This window comes from Rhamphochromis longiceps, linkage group LG3 (genome assembly GCF_057381845.1).
Source record: "Rhamphochromis longiceps isolate RC_006_pf linkage group LG3, R_longiceps_female_GT1.1, whole genome shotgun sequence".
In the NCBI taxonomy this organism is placed as follows: Eukaryota; Metazoa; Chordata; class Actinopteri; order Cichliformes; family Cichlidae; genus Rhamphochromis; species Rhamphochromis longiceps.
In genome coordinates, this window is record NC_140559.1 from 24,403,734 (window position 1) to 24,427,281 (window position 23,548).

The window sequence follows — 23,548 nt, forward strand, 5'->3', positions numbered from 1 at the left end:
ACTTATCTTGTGAGCATGCTCATGTGTGGGGTCACCTTGATGCAAGGCATGTCCTCCTTATCTTTGTTTTTAAGTTCATTCATGCTCAAACATGGTTTCCAGACTGCTGTTCCAGTTCTCAACACGTGGTGAAAACACACCCACAATGCCCAAGTGTTTTACAGATCTGATATGACATGAGTGGCCATACAAAATAAATTTCAAATACAGGTCACTGTGGCTTGGAAGGTAAAGTGGGTCATTTACCAATTTAAAGGTCCATTTATCACTGTTGGCCCAGCTACCGGAAGGTTCCTAACTCCTCTAGTCTGCATGTTAAAAGTACCTTGGGCAAGGTACTGAACCCTGAGTTGACCTCAATGCATCTATATTAGTTTAGAAGCACTCTGGCACAGAATAAAGCATTTGTATAAATGTGTATATGAATGAGGCAAATGTTCTTGTGTTAAGAAAACACTTTGAGTGCTCAAATATAGTAAAAAAGCACTATATAAGTATTTTTTTCCCTTGTCTTCATGTGGTTAATTAATGGGTGGGCGTGACTGTACGACAAAAACGAAGCGCTCCTAAAAATAAGTCACAATAAGGTAGCTCCGACTTAAACTGACAGGATAGTTTGACAGGAAAAGCAAAAATGGTTTTGAGAGGTGATACAATAGTTCGTATTTATCAACAGCTAACACAGACTGAGTTACTTTAACCATGAATATAAACAGGTGACGACAACTGTCTATGAAGTCCATGGAGGCTGTACTGCAGTAGGTGTCTGACCAGAGTCTGTAACCTGGCTGAGCTGCTGATGCTTGTTGTTGGGAATTGAGGAAGTAACTGCTTATGATGTAATACTGCTGATCAATTAGGTTTCTTTAAAATGTTGTCTTACAGGTTTTATTGTGTCAGAGTGCATGGAAAAAGGCTCTTGTTGGACTAGAGTTTGAAATTAAAGGTTAAAAGTGTATTTCTGACACCAAACTATTCAACTATGAACTACTGCTGTTAAAAAGGAGCCAAAATTCACCCTTGAGTTGAGTTCATTTTTGTTATTCTTCCTGTTGAAGCCTGCCCTGAACTCAGACTGTTGCTTTGTATTGTTCTGCTCACACAGCTTGTTGGGAGTCTTAAACTTTAATAGCAACCAGCTATAAGGTTTGGATTTTTCAAACCAAGACAGTAAAAATTGGCATCAGCATGTGATACGGTACTCTAGGTGGCTTTTGTTTTGAAATAAAGCTACAGGAAGCTATTGTTGACCCTACAGTCCCTCTCACTTGTTTCTGTTTTGGGGGCAAAGTTGATGTATGAACAATCATGAGGATTGAAATCTGGTGAATTGTTGCTGCAGATGTCAGTGGTGTGCAGATCCTCTTACCTTCTGCAGCTCTGATGGAGGATGAGGTGGCTGAAGGCTACTGTTCAGTAGTTCTGAACTGTTCTCTGGTGATTCTGCAGCAGGTGGAGCGAGCCATCAGCTGTCTCTGTTTTCACGTGGATCCTCGCTGCTGTCCCCACCCATGAGGAGTGAAGGGGTGGAGGTGGAGTCCACAGCGGTGGTAAATCATGGAAACCTCCCTCTAAAGATTCCACCTTCTCCAAAGCAAAATCATAAGGTTTCTTTGTGTTAAGAGGGAGTTTTTCCCTTCCCACTGTCACCAAAGTGCTTCCTTAAAGGGGTTTATCTGATTGTTGGGGTTTTCTTTTTATTATTGGAGGGTCTTTGCCTCACACTTGTAGGTGACAGTTGCTGTGATTTGAGGCTGTATATTTTGATCAACGGGTACTGACTGACATTTAATGGCTACCTGCAGATGTGTATCCTCCTACTATGGTCCATCTTCATTCTTATGAGAAATATTGGGTTTAAATTAGGGACTTTCTAGCCTTTTTTCCCCTTTTGTAGCTGCATCTCCTGATCTTTGTGCAGCTACAAATACACAGACAACGTCTTCAAGGCCACCATGATAAAGACGACATAGACAGAGTCCAGAGGCTTGAGCCTTTGAAGCCAGAGATATTGTATCAAAGAAATTCAAAAATTATCATCGGTTCTCTCCTTGTGCTGACTGTTGTATTAATCTTTTGTCATACATGAGACACACATGTCAGCAATGCAAAATGAATATGAGCAGTCTGAGAAAGATGCAATGGCTGGTGATCAGTGGGATTAAACAATAAAAGTGTCGGGTGCACAGAATTAGAGACTTAGAGGTTTTGTTTTCACTGAGATGCTTTACTGTTTCAGTGGCTAATACAACAGCTTCAGTTGTAATAACTGTAGGTTATGATATGGTAACGTGAATGAAGAGAACATAGTTGGATGTAAAATTTGGATGATTACCTTCATGTCAGAACTGTTGGGTCTAAAGGAAAGAAGAGCTTGAAAAACTCCCAATGTCACCTTATCAAGATACATCTGAGTACACGGCGTATTTGAGATTATCATGTCAGTATTGCGTAGTTCTGCCTGACACACGTACTATCACACTGACCTTTCAGCTGTTATGTGTTTGTTCGGCTGAGGTTGCAGTTTTGTTTGGATGCAGACGGAAGATGTAGGATACTTGAGATAATCAATGTTGTGGTGTACGCTTTGTTCCCGCTGGCATTTCATTAAAACTTATAGCATTCATATTTTAAAATTTCCTTTTCAAATTCAATTCTAAATTTTAAAAAATGGCCCTCCGCATTTTCACATGTAACTTGTGTTCATTTAACTCATTCACTGCCAGCCATTGGCAGTGAATGAGTTAAAATGACGTTGACAAATATGTTAGTATGTGAATGTCCAGTCCATGCTTGGGTATACTGTCCTTTTTCTGTCTTCAGTTAATCAAAGTTTTGCTCATATGCTTAACTTTGGGAAGAGGAAACATGAACCACTAAAAACTTAGATTTACATCAGTGAGCTTCAGTTAACGTTTACAGTAAAGTATACAATCCAGCCAGCAGAGGGTGCTGTTCCATTTCCAGCCATGTTTCCAGGTGTTAAATCAAATCTTCAGCAGTCCCCACCTCCATCAGCCGCAAAACTCAACTAAAAGTTATATTGTATCCCATTCTTATTTATTTTATCTTTTTATCCTGTATATATTCTTATTGGGTCATATCTTCAGTGTTTCCTCGGAGGGGGCTCTCTGCACCGGGGCTGTGATCGACCGTGGCTGCTGGGGCTCTGCCTGTCTATTCAGCCTGGCTGGGGGGCTTCTTTGACTCCCTCCTGCTGTGTGCCCAGCCTGGTGGCTGCGGTCTGTGACCGGCTCCTGGTGCAGACGGCTCCCTGTGATAGTGTTTCCTCACCTGGCTCATGTGTCCCCAGCCCAATTTTACTCTTTAAGTGTGTGTGTGTGTGTGTGTGTGTGTGTGTGTGTGTGTGTGTGTGTGTGTGTGTGTGTGTGTGTGTATTATATGAAAAGTGCTTTATAAATAAAGATTGATTGATTGATTGATTGATTGATTGATTGATTGATTGATTGATTGATTGATTGATTGATTGATTGATTGATTGATTGATTGATTTGGATGCAGACTTAATTATTTAGAATCGCCACTATCATTTCCTACACGTGAATAATACAAATAAGGAGCAGGATTTTAAAAAAAGTTTTAAAGATCAAACATTTTATTTTAATTTTGACCTTATTTGACCTTGAAGATGAGGTCAGAGATCCAAAGTAACGTGATATTAAAAATCCCCATATATCATTCCCTATATGTCGACATGCTGTCAATACAAACAATAGTTTCAAACAGCCTCATAGTTTATAATAGATTCATAAAGTCCTTGTTCAGTTAAAGAAGAATTGTTAAAGCTCTGAGTTTTCTCAACCCTCTTAATGCATTTCTCACAACTCGGAGTGATTTCTGACACAAAAAACGGTGCGAAGCAGATTTTCAGATGTGTGTCAGAGCACGTGATTCAGCGAAGAAGAAAGTTTAGCAGTAAAAGTTTCAATAAATTCACCACATTTCCTTTTTTACTCTTTTGAGAAAAGTGCGAAACCCTTTGGTGTTTCTTCTTGTTGCTAGGACCGGCAAAATCCCTCAAGGTGTTCTGATTGGCTCCCAGCCCGCCACCTCGAGCCAATCAGATACCAGTGCGTCCGTACTGAGAAACCATGGTCCTCTTTTTTCTTCTATACTAAGATTTATTGTTAGGACCTGTTTATTTCCTGTGAAACCTGAACGTGCCTTTGGTCTGAGGTTTTCTGTACCTGCGCGCGAGGACATGTCGATATAATTGATTATTTCTTGATGAACATACAGACACGTCCTCGTCGGTGAGGTGTGTTTTTTTCTCTCTCCTGGTTTCACCGACACACCGATAGGGATGTGCTGCAGCAGCAGCTGTTGCTGGCTCGTGGCGGTGCAGTCAGAGAAAAGCGCACACGCACAACTTCCGTTTTAGTTTCATGGTTTTTACAAAATAAAACTCGCAATGGGCGACGCTACAAATGTATCGACTTTGCTGCATAAAAAACTGAATAAAGGTGAAACTGTCTTTCGATGATGCCATGTGAAACATTATATTTACTTTAGATATACACTCGTATTTTATATAAAAAAAACACATGAAACAACATGACTCTACACAGATTTATTCTTTTATATTATACTAATAACTTAAAATATACAAACACTTCTTTAAAACATATTTTATATTTTTAATATTTATATTATATATAGTATATAGTTTCATGGGGTACTTTACTTTAACCGCATATCTGTTAATACTGTATTAATACTGTATTTGCAGTTAATATTGTGCATATCTTTCTAAACATTTTGCTGTTGCTACTCTGCACATTAGTCTCCTCTTGTTCCAGGCTCTTGTTCCAGGCTCTTGTTCCAGGTTCCAGGCCCCAAGCCAACTTCATTTATACAGTTGGCTTGGCAAATGCTGACCAAAATGTTTGGAGTCTACACGATGTAGCCACCATGATTTCACTCACTGGTTTTGAATCTTGAAGCCACAGCTTTTTCACTGCCAGTATGGTGGTTTTAGGCAAGATCTGAATAAAATCCTAGAATTTCATTCACTATTACTAGAGCACAGACATCTTAGATGACCTCTTAGTAGAATTAACTGCACAGCAGCCTTGTTATTTGTCAGATACTTTCATTAAAATGGACTTTCATTAAAATTAAAAGGCATCAACAGCACAAACACAGTTCAGGTGGCGCAGGCTAACTGAAGTCAGCCCGTGCTGCCATCCACTGTCAAAGCACCTGCTTTGGCTCATCATTATCAGCCCATTCAATGGACGTTATGCTCTCCATTTAATTAAATAATTTTACCTGTAAATATTGCCTTATCAACTGGAAGCCAGCAGCAACAGATTATGGAGTCTTCCTATACCTCTGTTAGTGGTCATCTATGTGAATGGATGATTAAAAAAAAAACTTCTAATAAATTAGTAGGTGTCGAAGGCCCCTACTGCCTCCTGTCTATGGGGCTGCGTACCGCCAATAATGTTGATTGAATAAGATCAGAATTAAGTACCACGCCCCCATCATGTACATCATGTACATTTTAAGCCTTAATATAACACAATAGTGCCCTGCACAAAGCTCACAAAGTTCACAAAGCTGAGGGATCTGGGACTTAACAGCCGTCTGTGTGCATGGGTGTTGGACTTCCTCACTGGCAGAACTCAGGTGGTGAGGGTGGGCAGGTGCTTCTCCAACAGCATCACCATCAACACAGGAGCACCTCAGGGATGTGTCCTCTCGCCACTGCTCTACTCCCTCTACACTTCAGACTGTGTGGCCACCCATGGCTCCAACAACATTGTGAAGTTTGCTGACGACACAGTGGTGTTGGGTGCCATCTCCAACAACGATGAGGCGGCCTACATGGATGAAGTGAAGAATCTGGCATCGTGGTGCCAGGACAACCACCTCCAGCTGAACATCGGCAAGACCAAAGAGCTGGTGGTGGACTTCAGAAGGAGTAAGCACAGAGACTACAAGCCCATTATCATCAATGGAGCTCCAGTGGAGAGGGTGCAGTCCTTCAAGTATCTTGGTGTCCACATCTCCTCAGACCTGACATGGGCTGCCCACATTCAGGTCCAGACCAAAAAGGCTAGGCAGCGCCTGTATCACCTACGACAACTGAGGAAGTTCAGGGTCTCTCCAAAGATCCTCAGGATTTTCTATACAGGCGCTGTGGAGAGCATCCTCACACAGAACATGACATCGTGGTTTGGGAACAGCTGTGTGAAGGACCAAAAAGCTCTCCAGAGAGTGATCCGTACAGCAGAACGCTGCTGCAGGATTGCTCTCCCCCCGCTTCAGGACACCTACACCAGGAGATGCCGGACTAGAGCAGCGCAGATACTGAAGGACCCGTCCCATCCTGGCAACAAACTGTTCCAACTTCTGCAATCTGGTAGAAGGTTCCGCATCTTCCGGGCAAGGACAGAGAGACTCAAGAGGAGCTTCTAACCCCAAGCCATCCGTGCCCTAAACACACACACCCGCCCTCTCACATCATCTATAATTGACTGAGACAGGACTCTTCCAGACACTAAACCAAGCCACAATGTACATTTCAATTCCTTTAATTTTAAATATGTTTATATTGTCTATCCTGTAAAATAGTCAGATGTCTATTCATATTAATGTACAGAATTCACCTGCTTGCTGCTACTACTGCACATTCACCCAATGTATGTACTATATATATATATATATATATATATATATATATATATATATATATATATATATATTTTTTTTTTTTTTATATATATATATATAATGTTTTTCCTCTACACCCCCCCCCCCCCCCCCCCCCAATTCTTTTTTGCACATGTCGAGGAGCGTGTCAGGCTACATTTCACTGTGTGTTATACTTGTATAACTATGCATGTGACAAATAAAGAACCTTGAACCTTGAACCTTGAATATAATTTGATAAGGTAGTTATTTAAAAAGAATAGAAGGAAAAATAACCCATCGATCACTTGTTGCGAGTTGTTGTCGTTGTTTTTTTTAACAAGAATATAATTTAAACATGAACAAGAAGTATAGGCTCTATATCAGAGCCCTGTGGAACTCCATGGCTTGTACAAATTCACCCCTCATTCCTGTTTTCGTTTTTCCCAATGCTCTCTGTTTAATGGTGCATGCAAGAAAACCCATATTTGAGTGTAAAATCCATCAGGTCAGACTTTCAGAGACTTGTCATAGATGTGTATGTAAAGTGGTAAAAAACAAAGTTTTCGTGATTAGTTGACTGGTTTGCATTTTGTGGCACAGTTATGAAAATACACATTAGTTCTGTTGCACTTTTTAAAAGAGGTATTTACTTTGAAAGGAACAGTGGTGACAGGGCGGAGGTGTGTGGTCTCGCGCTGTGCATGCTTGACGTTCTGCTGGCGCTGATGGCGGCGGGGCTGGCGGAGGGTCGCACTGAGAAGGGAGCGCGAGGAGGCGGGGGACCAGAGAGACTGAGAGAGGAGGCCCCGGCGTACCCAGCACCGACACCGCGGCAGACAAACAGGAATCACACCGACTGCAGAAGCAGCCAGTCCCGCAGACTGACCCAGTGGAGGACGGGCGGACGGACGGAGCGGTAGGGCTGTTTTTGTTTATGAGCTACCGGGGGGTTTTACCGTTAACGGCAGCTGAGGGGGGTCCGTCTACAGACTGCCTGGGTCTGAGTAAAACCTGCGTTCAGTCAGCGGCTCCAGGCTTCTGCGGCCATAAATAACGTGTACGTGTTTACTACTGACGTCTCTCTGTATGGACACATATGGCCTTTATGTGTGCGCGCGTGTTGCCTTCACTGACCATCAGCCATCATGTTTACCAGGCTGCAAAGAATGTGTGAGTGCGTGTGCGCGCGCGTGTTTGTAGTACTGCAGAATGCAGCTAGAACTTGGCCCAGTAAAGAAAGTCCTGTACAGACCACCAGCTTTTCCTGTGAACTCTGCAGCACTGTGTTTGTCCACTTGTCCATCTGTCAGTGTGGGGACCACTGAGTTTTAGGGAGTGAGGACATCTATACGTACTGAGGACATTTTGGTTTTTACCTTTCTACAGGGCTTTTTTGAGGGTTTAAGTTTATTCCACACACAAAAAAAGAATCACTGTTAATGTTTGCATTATGAATTCCTCCTTTGCTTGCTGAAGAAAAACAAGTATGATCGCATTTTAGGAACTCTCAGTCAGATGTCACGTCCTTCTTAAAATAAGAGAAATCAATGAGTTAAAGCAATGCAGTTATAAATGGGGAAATTAGATGCATAAACCAATGCAGAGTTGGATGTCTGATTTACTTTTGAATTAAGCAGTTTTCAACACTTCTGTGCTTTGGCTTTGTTTATCTTTTCTGCCATCTTGTTTATAGATGGTAGTCAAGAATGTGGTAATGATATTCGGCTGGTGTATTTGTGTATAATAGAAACATGAAAATTAACTTCATTTTAAAGACATAACTGTTTGATACAGAGTACAATGTGATCAGGCTACAACCAGCTGCTGCTGAATAATCTGTTATTATTGCAGAGTCTTGACCTTATATATAAAGTGCCTTCAGGTGACTGTTGTTGTGATATGGTGATATGTTTGCTCTGTAATATAGTGTTACAATAAAACGCCAAAAACAAAACAAATTTCACAATCAAATCTCTTTTAAAAAGGTTATTTTTTTTCAGTTTACTTCTCCACCAGCTGGAGCATTAGACACGACTGAGAACCTGAAACTAAAGATTGTTTTACGTACACAGATTAATTTTCTTCTTATTGATTAATCAATAAACGGGTCTATACTGAAATGAGTTAGAAGCAGCGCAGTGTCTCTCACTCATCGGACGGTACAGAGGGGAATGTGAATCTTGCCAGAAATTTTTAGCTAAACATTTATTTTACATGCAAAAAAGGAAAAGCGTCCTCAAAAACTGAGCCACGAGTAAGAGAGACATCGGGATGTCGCTAATTTCATTTTCCTTAACTACACCAGTGAAAACAGACTTCCTGCAGACGTGAAAAAAATCTCTTTCAGTTTTAAGGATTTACAAGCTCAGATAAACAAACCATGTGATGTGATTGTGCTGTCATTCCTTATTACATTTTATTTAACAAAAATAAAGCTAAAATGAAGACGCAGTGTGTGAGAATCTAAGCCCACCCCATGATTTCATAGTTTGCAGCCAAAGGTGGTTCTGATGTCCTGTATGACTTTATCAGCTCCTCACGTCGCCTCTTCTTGACAGCATTGTTTCAGCACTCTTTAGGACTAATGGCAGCTTTCCACTTTGCTGTCTAGACTTTGACTGGGCCACTGCAGCACACTGGTTATTATGTTTTTCAGTTGTTGTGTTGTAGATTTGCTGGTGTTATTGGGATCGTTGTCCAGTTGCGTGAATTAAGATGGCCTCACATTTGACTCCAGAATACTTTGTTATATAGGTCACTGTTTCCCAACCTTTTGGAGCCACAGCACATATTTCACATCAGAAAAATCACATGGCACACCACCTAAACAAAAATGTCACAAAAACCATATTGATAATTATCCCCGCACACTAGGGCTGCCACAAACAATTATTTTGATAGTCGACTAGTCACCGATTATTTTTGCGATTAGTCGACTAATCAGATCATCATCCATTGGACGTAAAACGTACAGCTTATTGCACCAGCAGCATCTGCTCTTATATAACTATCATTAGCTTACAGCTTTAAGTGTTTAATGTATGTGCTAACTAAAAATAAAGACAAGATGATAGTTTATTAAATTTTAATGAAATTCGCAGATTGTCTCAGTGGAGTTTAATAAACTCAGCCGTCTGCTTCTCGCTCGCTAAAATATAACAGGACATCGGAGTATATTCTCGACCATCTCACACTTCTGTTTAATCAGATTTCTGTTTGACGTTTATTCTATAACTTTAATCTCAGCCAAACCGATTTACTCAGGAACAAGTAAAACACTGAAAAAATCCAAATAATAACATTTTTAAGTTACCTAAGTGACTTATATATCATGTTTAACTTGAGTAGTGAAAGACGGCGGTGGTTTTAAAAACGATTTGCCGGGAGTCCGGTGTTCTCACGGGCTCTAGTGAGCCTTGAACCCCGGCTCGCTATCGAGCTGGTGGGTAACAGACGTTTCCGAAAACGTTGGAGCGCTTTTGAAAATATGTGGTGTCTTGATAAACTGAGCAGATATTTGAGGTTTACACAGCTACATTCTCGCCTGAAAATATGCTAAACGTTTATTTTGTGACCCAGAAAGAATAATAAGAGTAATATTAAAACTAACTAGCTGCCGCCATTGTTGGAAACTGAGCTGGGCCGTGCTATGAATTTTGGGATAGGTTGGGCCACAAAGAATACACCCGACCCATCCTTCAAATCTGGGGAAATGAAGGGCGCATTTGTCGGCTGCATTTGTCGAAGTCTTCGAATTTGGACAGTCTTCGTCGTGTCGCTGTAACGTAATAGGCCTACAAATGCGGCTACAGGAGGATGTGGTTCCTGAATTTGGACACAGCTATGATACCAGACACTGCTTCTTCTTCTTCAGGGTTTAACGGCAGCTGGCATCCTTGTACATGCAGTGCTGCCATCTTCTGTTTCAGTCCGTTATTACACGCTTAAATCCTACTACTTATTTCTGCGTCTTTTGGGATCTTACAAAGCTTCAAATGACGCGTCGACTATTAAATTAGTCGTCGACCGTGACTAGTCGACTAATTGGGCAGCCCTACGGCACACCAGGTATAGCTGAGTTGGCTCGGCTTGTCCCCAGTATACATTTTTTGCTTTTTTTTCTGACCAGTACTCATGCTAGGGCCTTCATCTGGGTCAGAATTTTCTCCAGGACCCAGGTCAGATTGACTACTTTTTCTTTTCAAATACTTATCTATTGCTATTACGAGCTGCATCATCTCACTTGCAGCATGACTATTATGTCATTCCTTCTTCATCTTCTTCTGTTTTACTGGCAGATGGCAACTTGTTTAATTAGAGCAGGTAGTTGCACTGCCCTCTAGTGGAAGAGAATGCAATTGTTCTGCCTGTTACTCATGCCGATCACTAAGGCTACGTTCACACTGCAGGTGAAAGTGCATCAAATCCGACTTTTTTGACACTATGCGACCCATATCCGATCATGGTATGACAGTGTGAACAGCACAAATCAGATTTTTTCAAATCCGATCTGGGTCACTTTCGTATGTGGTACTGAATCTGATACATGTCTGATGTTTTACAAAGCAACTGCTGTTTGAATGGTCATGTCGCATTAAATCCATCTTTTACGTCACTGACACAAGACAGACGCCAATTATCAGCGCCAAAGAAGACAAACCTCTGCACGGAAGTAGCAGCCACTGCATCAAACAAGGCCATTGTTAAAGCACGGGCTCTCTTTTTTCTCAGTGTCTTTCTTTCTCTAATTAATTTGTCAAAATTCTGTCGGTTACGACTGCTCACAAATTGATAGACTGCTACAACAACACCTACTAGCTCTGTAGCCGCCATATTTACTTCTGTAAACAGAGCGTGTTGTGTGTGACGTCTTCTTTTGTGCATGCGGGCCGCTTTGAGGGTTCACACTAGAGGGCGTTTGTTGTCACATTTTATTTGTAGTGTGAACAACCAGACCAAAAAAATCGGATCGAAAAATCGGAATTGAGCATTAAGACCTGCAGTGTGAACGTAGCCTTAGAGTACCAATCAGGTGAAACCGGATAATCTTCCACGGCACACCTATATGCCATGGTACAGTGGTTGGAAAACACTGACATAGAAGAGTTCATGGTTTGCTCAATGACTGCACCGTGCCCAGGTCCTGGGCTGCAAAACAAGCCCTAATCATCACCTATCCTCCACTATGCTGACAGTTGGTATGAAGCAGTATTCGTGCTGATGTGCTGTGTTTGGTTTTCTACGTTATGGCCAAACGTCTCTGCTTTGGTCTGATCTGTCCAAAGGACTTTGTTCTAGAAGTCTTGAAAAATAGATTTTTTCAGAAGCAAACCTAAGCCGTGCTGTTGTGTGCTTTTTAGAGAGAGTAGGCTTTTTCCTGGCACACCTGTTCAGTCTTTTTCTGATTGTGCTGTCATGAACTTTAATGTTTAACATGCTAACTGAGGCCTGACGAGTCTGAGATGTTGCTCTGATTTTGTGGTGAATTAGCTGTGATGTCCACTCATGGAAAGATTGTCAGCTGCCTTCAGTGTTTTCCATTTCAGAAAATGATGTGGAATGATGGACTTCAGATTGTTTGGAAATATCCTCATAACCCTTCCCATTTGATATCAACAGTTGCTGCTCTAAGATTGTTGCTGATATCTTTACTCCTCGACATTGTGTTAACACACATCTGAATGCTGCAGACCAGCAAACCACCAGAACGCCTGCTTTCAGAGAGGTGCTCACGCTTCCTGATGATGACTTTAATCAAGTGCATTTGATTATCAGCAGCTGGCTGCTGCTTAGCCTCTGAATTCCTGTAAGGGTGTACTTTTTTCATGCACTGCTTCTGCATTACTGCTAGAGTTACGTTAAACAAACAATGAAACCGTGTAATAAGCTGTGAGCCATTGTTCATCTTAGGATGTATTTAAATAGTTTTAAGACCTAAGAACTGGAAGATTTTTATATGCTCAGATTCATAAAAAATTAGAATAAGAATGAAGATGTACTTTCTTTTTACCATGACTGCAAACATCAGCAGTTTATTTTAATTGCTACTCATTAACGTTACTCTCATGTCTCAGTGCCACTTTTACTTTCTCACCTGAAGTTTTTTTAAATGTTGATCCTCTGTCCCTGTGTGTGAGCCCATCCATCAGAGTTGGGTGGGACTCTGGCGGTGAATTATGCCAGCAATGGTTCTCACAAGGACACAAGTGCAAACACGGGTGTGTGTGTGTGTGTGTGTGTGTGACATGGACAGAGTGGCAGCTTTGTGTCACTTGTGCTTTGACTCGCTGCGGCAATGAATATCAAACAGGCCTGTAGTAGTGTGTGTGTGTGTGTGAGAGAGAGAGACACCCTGTCTTGTTTCTTATCAATTAACTATTGTTTTCTTCTTGTTTTTTTCCTCTCTCTCCAGTTCAGAGCCTCCTACTGGCTGTCATCCTGTCTCCTCCCCAGCGCTCTCTTGCAGCTGCAGTACTAACAGGATTTAGTAGCTGTCACATGAGGGTGGTGTAGGTGCTGCTGTTCTGTAGCCTTTAAATCGTGCATGAGTGGTGCTAACGGATGAGGAAGCCCCTCTCTGCCCCGTCGGTCTCTCTTTGGATGCAGAAGTTCCCGCCTGGTTTCTGGTCCTTCTTGGTGATAAGCTCAGTAATTTGCTATCACAGAGGCGTCGCTGAAACTGCCTGAATCTATCATTTTAGGTGTTTCACCTGCGCTGAAAATGTAGATTAGCTTAATTTTGAAGCTATTTGGATTTACTGACTGACCAGAATTTAAGAATAACAGGCTATCTGCTCCTGAAGTAAAGTTTGGCTACAAAACAGATTACATGAAAAAATGTAGCTGGATTTGCAACCGGGATCACACGTTTTAGCAGCTAACGCCTAGTTAGCGGCTTGCGGCGAGCAGGCAGCGGTGGCTCGGGGCTAAGTGTGCATGAAGCAGGGGTGCTATGGAGTACCACTCCGGTGGCAGCCAGCCCCTGCTGGGCAGACCGCGGTACTGCCCGGGTGCCAGCGTTAACGGAGGATACCTGTGTGAGACAGGACACTGCTGCGGAGAGACCGGCTGCTGCACCTACTACTACGAACTCTGGTGTAAGTTCATTTATTAAGGCTCAGTGTAATGTAGCGGTGACTTAAGGTGCTGTCTCAGCATCATTTTGCACTCCTAATTGGGTCTGTCACTCTTATACATGCATGTATGCAGCTGTAGGAGTGCTTGTACTGAATAATAATAAAGGAAGCCTGCTTTACTTGCTGCTGCTTTACAGTTAGCTGATTTTTATTTATTTATTTAACAGAAAAAGAATATCAAACCACTAACAACCGCTTAATGGGCTGACTTGAATTTTTTATAGAAAAGTATGAGTGAATTATCTCTTTCAAAACAAGGCTGTTATAATATTAGCATTTAGGAAAACAAGTTAATTATGTTTTTGTTCATTTTTTTTATCATAACTTCATTCTTCTGGATGCAAACTAGATAGCTTTTGTGTGATTTCCAACCTTTGATAACATTTTTCTGCTGCTCGTCCAGGTAACAGGACCTGACCAAATCCCCCAGCTCTTGTCCCAGTTGGACATAACCAACATAGCCGAACTCACCAATGAGGCATCACATGATCAGATGCCTGAACTTCTCATGGCTCCTTTAAATGTAAAGAAGTAGAAACCCCTAGTCCCTCCCAGATGGCTGATTTCCTAAAGCTTCAATTTTGCTTCCTGTCCTCGACTCAGTTTATGTACATGCGAATCTGAGTGATGTGAATTTAATCACTAGATGGCGAGAGTGAGGGTCAACCTTTTTTTTTGTGACCACACAGACGCGTCTGCATGCGCTCCAGCACGTCAGCACCTACTCCTCAACTTAGATGTGCCACTTCCCATTAAAGCCATGTTACACTCCAGAGCAAACCGCCCCACAGTTTACTGGAGGTCAACGCATGATAAACCCAGCACAGCAGCAGAGAGGTCCTCCACATCTCTGCTGTTGACTGCGCCTAAAAAAACCAGAAGATTTGGTGACAAATGGCGCCCTTGATGGTGTTCAACACCCACCAATAATGAGACTTATGTGACAGGGTGGTGGTCCGAGCTCTCACTGTACAAGAACCCACAAAACAGTTTCCTCATGTTTCACTTTTCCCAGAATATTTGAATCTCTCTGCCAAGCTCCTGTAGACTCTGAGCATTTACTGCACTTTGTAAATTACTCTCATACATTTTCAGATGAACAACAATGCTTTGCATCACGTCATGTCATCGTTGGTTTATTTGGTTCTGTATATAAGGACTTATTCTTGTATGTGACTAAACATTTAAAGTCAATGAAGATTTTCATATGATCACAATGAAATCTGTGTGTGTGTGATGTGTTCAGGGTTCTGGCTGCTGTGGACCGTCCTCATCCTGTTCAGCTGCTGCTGTGCGTACCGACACCGTCGAGCCAAACTCAGAGTCCAGCAGCAGCAGAGACAGAGAGAGATCAGCCTGCTGGCCTACCATGGAGCCAACTCCTACCCCTCCTCTATGCTGGACCTCAGTAAGAAACCTGAATCTGTGTTTTCTGGATGCTTTCAGTGGCTATTTGAAAAATGAGGTGTTTAGATTAGGCTTGTTTTTTTTCTATCCGTACCTCATCACAGCAGGGCTAAAGCGAGAACCAGCCACAACAAGACTCGTCAAAACTGGACAGAAGGTTAAAGATAAGATGCTCCAAACTTCATCTTTTTCTGGCTGATTGGAGAAAAAAAAGGCTTCGTTCTGAAGCTCCGAGCACTGTTACAAAACAACAGAGGCTGGAAAACCATAGGTTTCTGGTTTTCTAGGACCTTTGGGATCTCTGTCTGTATGAGAGCTGCCTCTAAACTCCACTCACAGCATCAAGACAATGAAGCCTGTTCTTGTTTGTGACTGATGCTCGGCTGTCAAGTCAAGTGACGTGCCGCTTTTGTAATCTGTGGCTGTGACGACTCAGTGGAAATTTACAGTGTGGAGGCCTTAAAGAATGATTCCTGTGAAGACGTTTACCCTCTTTTCTTCTTTTTCTTCTCTTTTCTTTTAAACGTTGGAATAATTTTTTGCATGACTTAAAAATATTCACTGGGCGCTACATATCAGCTCATTTTAATGCATATTAGGCTTCAGCTGTGTACAGTCTATGTACTTTTGCTTCTTTATATGTTTAAAAAGGTTTTCAGCACATTTCTTCAAGTGTTGCAGAGAAAAATTAAAGTTGCAGTAGATCTTCATGTGATGCATCACTTCCACACATCCCATTCTTGGTCTGTGTCTGCAAAATAGCACAAATGAATGGTTAATTTACTGAAGTCTTATTATGCAGTCAGTCATTTTCCAATATGCTGAAGTAGAAGCAGGGGTCACTCAAGCTAGGAGATGTTGGATCATGCTAACGCTGTGCTAATCGAGTTAAAGTGGCATCACAATTGAACCACTTCTTGTTTGTTTGATTTTTATGAATTTGCCTTATGCAGTTGCACCCTTTTGCGGTTCGTCACAGCAGATCATCTTCCTCCATTTCATCCTGTCCCCTAGCATCCTCCTCTGCTACACCCACCCCATGCAGTGGGTTTGCATGATCAAAGAATTCTAAGTGTCTTGCTACTTCCAGATAAATCACACTGTCTTCATCACTTGTTCTGTCTACAGCTGGCAGAAAAAGCTCCATTAGCATATATCTTGCCTGCATAATGAGTTACATAGACCAAAGGTTTTCAGAAACTTTGTGCTAAAATGCACTCCAAAGAGAAGTGCATCTGTAAATGCATCAGGTTTTGTTTGTAGAGCCTCGGCATCAAGCTGCCCACTTGTCATTATTGTAATTCAGATCAAGGCTACGTCATATAAATCACAGATGCTTGCTGGACCACAACACCTCGATCGTCTTTTAAACTCGGGTATGGACTTTTTTGGGGTAGATCACCCAGGCGTAATTTATAATTACCCATGAGGGGATAAAAGCCGCTTTGGGAGTCCAGCGTAAAAAATCTAATTCGTGGAGCTACTCGCTGTAGCGCCCCCCTTGGCAGGGGGGTATTGTTTATTTATTTGGAAAACCATGATATCTTGCATGTCTAGGAATACAAATGAATTCACATTCTATAGAAAAAATATTGCTAAATAGGACAAGATTTTCGAATCTTGGTTTCCACCTTTTGACATGGCTGCAGGAGAGAGCACTTTTGTTGAGTTGGGCTTTTATTAAGTTCAGTTTAACAAAGTTACCACTATCAACCTGCTGAGGGACTGCTTAAAAAAAGCAATCCCACTGCCCTCTAGGTGCATTACATCAAAACAAATGTAGAAAAAAACAAAAGAAAAGGGCCACTGACCAGTGTCTTTGTGCTAACCTTCCTTCCCTCTTCTGCTTGTAGGTTTCTTGGCATCCCTGAAGTTGCCTTCCTATGAGGAGGTGGCAGCTCAGCCCTCGACTCCTCCTCCTCCTTACAGCTCCGTCTTCACCACCCCTCGATACCCTCAACCTCCACGCACCGCCGACCCCCATCTGCTCACACAACATGGTCCCTTGCTGCACCGGCCGCACAGCGATGGGCCGTCCTCCCTCAGCTCAGACAACAGGTAAGAGTTTTTCTAATGGTACAGGAAGTACAAGTGGTGATACTACTATAACTACTACCGCAACAGCAAAAGTAGCAGTAATTACTGATTTGGAACCAGGCGCTTTTCCTACCTCAGCTCAAGTGTAACGTCAAGTGTCACTGGTATTAGTGGTACTATCACAAATAATAGCTACTCCCAGTATTTTTGCTACCGCTATTATTTAAACTACTGATAATACCGTCTTGATGCACGTTCAATCCAGGTAAGAAAATCCCAGAAGGTTCATTTTGTTCATCAACGTAGCATTTTCAGTACTGATAATACCATTCAAACAATTTTTCTGTCACTGATTACTGTGTTTACCTTATGAGTTGGATTTTTGCAGCTTTAGTATATAATATTCAGGTGTTATTCAATATCTGTAAATCTTTCCTGTAGCTCCAGCTGTTCCTGTGATTCCTGCTGCCCCTCCTCTCCGTGTAGCTCCTCCCTGTCGGCACCCATTACATATGAGACTGACACTAGCCATGCCTCCACACCCAGCGAAGCCACGCCTCTCACCCTTGATGTCACCATGGAGACCATCTCTGCAGCTGCAACCTACTTGAATTCAAACGAGACGCAGGTTGCTTCTGAGAGGATGGTCCTTGACGTTGCTGACGTAAGCGGTGCTGGAGCTCATACAGCAGTTGCCACAAACTCATCGGTTTCCAACCAGACTGTTACTGTGGCGGTTGTTACCAGGGCAGCCTCCCCTCAGCCTCCACCCTCACCTGGTTTTCAGCTCACCCTCCCAGTCGGGACTACATCTCCCATAAAGCAGCAGCTTGACATAGCACCATGTACCCCAATAGTCAGCACCTGTAGCTCAAGTATACTCCCTAGTCCAAATGTTGTTGACACAGCACTCCCCTCCATCCAAATAATACAAAGCCCAGCAATGGACACCAATACTGTCCAAAACGATACCCCAAAGATTCCCTTAATGTCAAGGCTTCCTACCCCAACTGCTTCTGACTCTTCTATAACCATAAAATCACTGGAAACACTAAATTTAACAAGGACTTTTGATACAGTCAGTTCTCCTAATAGCCCAGCCTCAGTTCCATCACCAGATGCTGGAAGAACTTTGTCTCCAATAGCAAGCTCTGTTTCTGGTTGCCTAACTCCTGACCCAACTCTTGTACCAATTCCATCACCTACAAAGCTTACCCAGTCTCCAGTCCAAGAACCTACAAAGCTTACCCAGTCTCCAGTCCAAGAACATACAAAGTTTACACAAGGTCAGGAACCACAATCACTATTTCTAAAGCTTACACAACCTCCAGATTTGGTAACTTCAGATCATATCCTGCTTCCAAATCCACAGCCTAAAGCTGGGGTAGTTGCAGATTCACCAGTTAATAGCCTTCTGTCTCCAAGGCATGCAAATCTTGCCCTAGTCACAGATGCAGCACCAACTTTACCCATCCTAACTCAGTGCCAGAACCTAGAACTATCACCTGGATCAGGTTTAGTCGAGGGTCATCCAAGCCCTGGGTCACACTTATCCCAGCATTTAGGGTCTATTGCTGTTTCAACATCTTGCCTGGATTCAACTGCAGAAACAGATCATTCAGGTCATTCTCTGGTCCCGCCTCGATTGTCTGAGTTTGACCATATTCCTCCATTGCCTTCAAATGCCCAGGCGTGTTTTAGTTCTGGTTCTTGTTCTGGATTTGAATTGCGCCCTGGGGCTGGTTCTGAGTCTGAGCCTCTGTCCACCCCTACACCACTTCTCACTTTCTCAGAACAAGTGTCCACTGCTTCCCCCTGCCCAGCTATAACCATAGAGTCTGAATCTTCTTATGCTACTTGTCAGTCACCCCTTGCGACTCTCTCCCCATCCTCACCCCCATCCCTTTCTACTTCTCCTCCTCCTCCCCTAACTCTTCAAGCCCTTTCTTCCACCTCCCTTCCTGCTCCAGCCTTACTTCTGGACCCCCTTACTGCTTTCCACCAGTCTGACAAAGGTGGATCTTCCTCTGGCCACGCATCCTCCCTCTCACCATCACCTCGTGCTACTCAGTCTCCACCAAAACAGACTCTGTTTTCCCCCTGCGTGGATGTCTTTGAGCCAGGACCACCCAGTTGGGAGAATGAGGACGAGGACCAGGAGGAGAAGGACAATGACGAAGACGACGATGAGGACATGGGAGCTGATGAGAGCCAGTATAGACACCGGCGACTCACAGGTGACTCTGGGATCGAGGTGTGCAGGTGTCGAGTAGAGGAGGAGGATGAAGAGGAGGAGGAGGAAGGTGGCAGGAGAGGAAATGGAGGGGAGAGAGATAAAAGAAATAGTGACTCTGATCTCCATGACAGTGTGGACTGCCCTGCAAGGGGTCAGGTGACCACAGAGGAAGGACTTACACTGTGTACTCCGACCGCCACCACAACACCAACATCTGAGGACAGCGGCGAAGTCGTCATTGTCATGGAGACAGTGTGACTGACATAAGTAGGGTCATTTGCCATCCAGACAGGGGTTCCAGACAACAAGAACTGATCGATAGTGTTTACCCTTAAATCTTTCTGTAACTGGAAAGGCTTTAGTTAAATGTGATTTTGACTGAGGATAAAATAGGTCCCGTTAATAGGCATGCACAATTTTTAGATGGCTGACTTGAGAGTTTCTTAAAATGAGTTGGAATCATAAAGAGTCCTTGTGCCAACTTTTGACATATCCAGGTACAAGAGCGGTTTTCACTCAAATACCATGCAATGTTGGAGAAGTTTTAGGACTACCACACTGCAGAGCTGTTGTCAGCTAGGTGGGCCCCATCTCCCTAATTTTATCTCATTTAGATGGTGCTGCAAAAGCGGCCTCTAAAATTTCTACCCATCCATTATTACTTCATTTTGGACAGTTGCCTATTTATGAAGAAAATCTATATCTCTAACAAAGATTATGGAGCATTATCTGAAGCACCCAATCGTAAAGGATCTGCACATCCATTAAGTGGCGTTCACAGTTACAGGAAAGTCTTTGTAAAGTGGGAACTAAACCCTAAAATCTAATCTGTGGTATTGAACAATAGGTTTTTTTAGCTTTTGAAAGTTGTTCTCCTGAGCTTTGGCATCCAGGGCAAAAGAAAAACTGACACAAAACTTGAAACTAGCAAAAATATAGTTTTCTTTATTCAAAACATTAGGGTTACAGTTAGAGTTAACCTTAACTCTGATTGTAGGATCGTCTTGAGGTTGACGTTTTCAGTTCCAACGTGATTTTAACTCATGTACATTGGAGGCTTTCACAACAGATGGAGTAATTTGTTAGCCAGCAACAAAAATTGTAAACACAAAGTAATTGATGACATTATTAGTTTCCATTAAACAAATAACCATCTCAGTCATGGTTTGGTTGTGACAGCAGATGGACATGCCATTAAATATCTACAAAACATATGCTGCATGCAGTCATCAAACACTTGATGATAATTGCTAATAATTTTGGTTTCTACTTCAAGTTCATTTTTCTAACCATGTTTGCACAGCAAGTTGCATGAAGGCAAACAGTCAGGGATTGGATTTGTGTAATTTTACTTGCAAAACCACAAAATCATTAGCTTTTAGGCTTTTGCTAGCCTAAGTTTTGGTGCATTTGTAGACCAATGACTCATGGGCAGAAGTAGTCTTGATACAGACTTTTGTTGGCTACACCAGAAACCTTAAAAAGTGGTTGTTTCCCCCAAATTCAGCAGACTAGCAGATTAATGCTGTTTTAGTGATGCAGAGGATTTAAATGCTCAGAGAGAAACTCAGCCGATCCGATGACTGTCACAATTCGTCATTAATACTGAATTAAGACTGCACAGATTGTCGCTGTAGATTGCATCACACCCCTCACAGAAATTATGTTGTCCACGGTTAATAAAAAAAAATAAGGAACTTTAAATAGTTGGACATGTAGCCAGAGATGCCTCGCTCGTCTTGGGGGATGACGTAGGTTTGGCAATGTGCTGGGGACAAATTGGCTGGTTTGGAATTGAAGAGAGGCTGATGTAGGCGGATGATTCACGCTGACTGACAGCAGGAAAGCTGATTCATTCATTAAGGGGACGTTTTTGATGAAAAAGTCTGTCAGAAGGGTAGAATTAGGTGGGTCGCTTTTTTTATTTTTCATTTACTTTTTTCTGTTGATGTTTTTTTTTTCCTGCGATCCTGATTGTGTGTAGAAGATTTTCGGGGTGGACAGGATCGGCAGGCTTCCTGTGCGTCAGCCATTCAACAGAGAAAAGCTCTTACATAAATAAACGCAAACAATGGGTACGTTTAGAGAGAAACAAAGCGCCAAACACAGCAGAGACGAAACACGTCATGGTTCCCGTCTTGCCTTCTTTGCCTCTTTCACTGAGTTTGAGGTCAGATGATACAATACATCTAAACAGTAGCATCTTGCTTTACGCTTCATGCACCTCTTATTCATAGACAACTCTCCTTTGTCCTGGTAAAATGGGATCAAGTAAATGTATTCCAATCAACGTTTTGCCAGTAAGTCAAGATATTTTAAGGCCTTAGAAATGATGCCCCACAATCTGGCTAGAACTGTGATTTATTTTTTTGGCAGCGGTTGGTACCAATTAATGTTTCGTACACTCTTCACATAATAAACATGTCAATATTGATATTTTGTGACAAAAAGACTTGAAGGTAGAGTATATTTTGTCAGTGACACAGAATAATGTTTGTATAGTAATGGCTAATGTGTTTAAAGTCACCTTAGAGTGTGAAATTAGTGAAAAGCAATATTTTTCAGCAAGAGTCTGTGTGTAAATAGCCAGAGAGAGAGCTGCAGAATAACCACCTCTGAAAGGCTTCATAGTAAGAATGCATCATCATTGATTGTAAAATCTGTAAGGTTTGGATTTCTACTGTGGTTCAAGCAAATTCTGCCTACCTTTGTCTCTGTTTTCTTTTCTTTTTCACCTGACAGCAGTAGAATAATTGTGCAGTTTTAAGGACACAAGTAATTTCCAACGCGCTTGATGGAAGTGCGCCATCACACATTTGTGAGACTCTGTGTGTCGGTGTATAACATCAAGTCGAATGCATACAATTCAAAAATGTATACTGTCACTTTGTTATCTTGTGTTGTAGCATTGTAGCGCATGGATTCTTAAAACTGAACTGGTTGGAGCACAAAGGGTGAGATGCCTTCATATCTGCTCCCACAAAGTGCACTTGTTTTTGCAGCCTGTTAATGTTAGCTGCGTTTGAAAGTTTTCACAGACGTGTGTTAAATTTGCAGTGTGTTGGAAAGTGTGTTGACTCCAATAAGAGAAATAGTGCACAGTGGTGTTATTGGATCGTACTGGCAGGTGAATGCTTAAACCAGAACTCTTAAAGGTTGGAATGTTTAACTGTTGCCTAAAAAAAGCAAAGACATGAGAATGGTCAGGTCCCCATGGTGCAGGGTTCACCTGGTGATATCCTTAAATCCTGTGTCCATGCTGCATTACAACATGTATTTCACGTACTTCATGTACAACTTTCTTGGCAGAGGTGTCCATACGGATACCTCTCACAATATACGACGCTGTCATGGACAGAAGCAGTGTCCCACCATACAAAGGACATGACGAAGCAGACTGTTTTGGTAGCCAACGTACAAAAGACTGGATTAATACTTGGATCAGTGTGCATATATCTGGTTTTGAACCTGGACTTATGTGAGTCTGAACGGATTCATCTTATGGATTGAGATCAAAGAGTTTGCCGTGGCTGACGGACCTCCAGAAAGTTCAAGGATGACAACAAGCCGTTGATGTTGTGGTAAATGTTGTTACTGGTGGTGTTTGTTTTTTTTGTTTTGTTTATTAATTTTGGTTTGTTTTGAAGTTTTTTGTATACCTGAACTAATAAGGTTATATATATCTCCATGGTTAATGAGTGCTATTTCTACTTGACAACTGTTACTACTTAGCATTAGCTAGAGCTGTTCTCGCTCTGTGTGTGTGTATGTGTGTGTGTGTTTGTGTGGACTTTTGACCAGAATGACTGGGGAAATGTTGCCTGAAATCTGTCTGCAAGCCCGGGTTCCCAAAGCTGTGGAGCTCTTTAATCTGCCTTTCAATTCCTTAGTCACACAAGCCAAGAGACCACTTGGCGAACCTTGGCAAGGTCCAGTCAGTATGTAAAAATATGCATTCCCAACCAGATGTGGAGTATTTGTTGGAGGTAACTCATTGAAATTGATCACAAACAGCAACAGAAATCTCCTTGTGATGTCTTTGATTGTTAGCAGATTGCAGCAGTTTCCTGTA

General features: G+C 42.2%; 1 protein-coding gene across 2 annotated transcripts; it reads left to right on the forward strand.

The window, feature by feature from the left end:
- Positions 1 to 7,385: 7,385 nt before the first annotated feature.
- LOC146673587 (uncharacterized) lies at positions 7,386 to 22,724 on the forward strand. 2 transcript variants are annotated; one of them, XM_085390372.1, is made up of 5 exons: positions 7,386 to 7,576; positions 13,073 to 13,757; positions 15,043 to 15,204; positions 17,057 to 17,261; positions 17,682 to 22,724. In XM_085390372.1, exons 2-5 carry the CDS (start codon positions 13,613 to 13,615, stop codon positions 19,732 to 19,734), a joined length of 2,565 nt encoding a protein of 854 aa, XP_085246498.1. In that variant the 5' UTR covers positions 7,386 to 7,576; positions 13,073 to 13,612; the 3' UTR covers positions 19,735 to 22,724. The 2 variants fall into 2 exon arrangements, with proteins under 2 accessions (XP_085246498.1, XP_085246507.1); XM_085390381.1 differs by lacking the exon at positions 13,073 to 13,757.
- Positions 22,725 to 23,548: the final 824 nt, after the last annotated feature.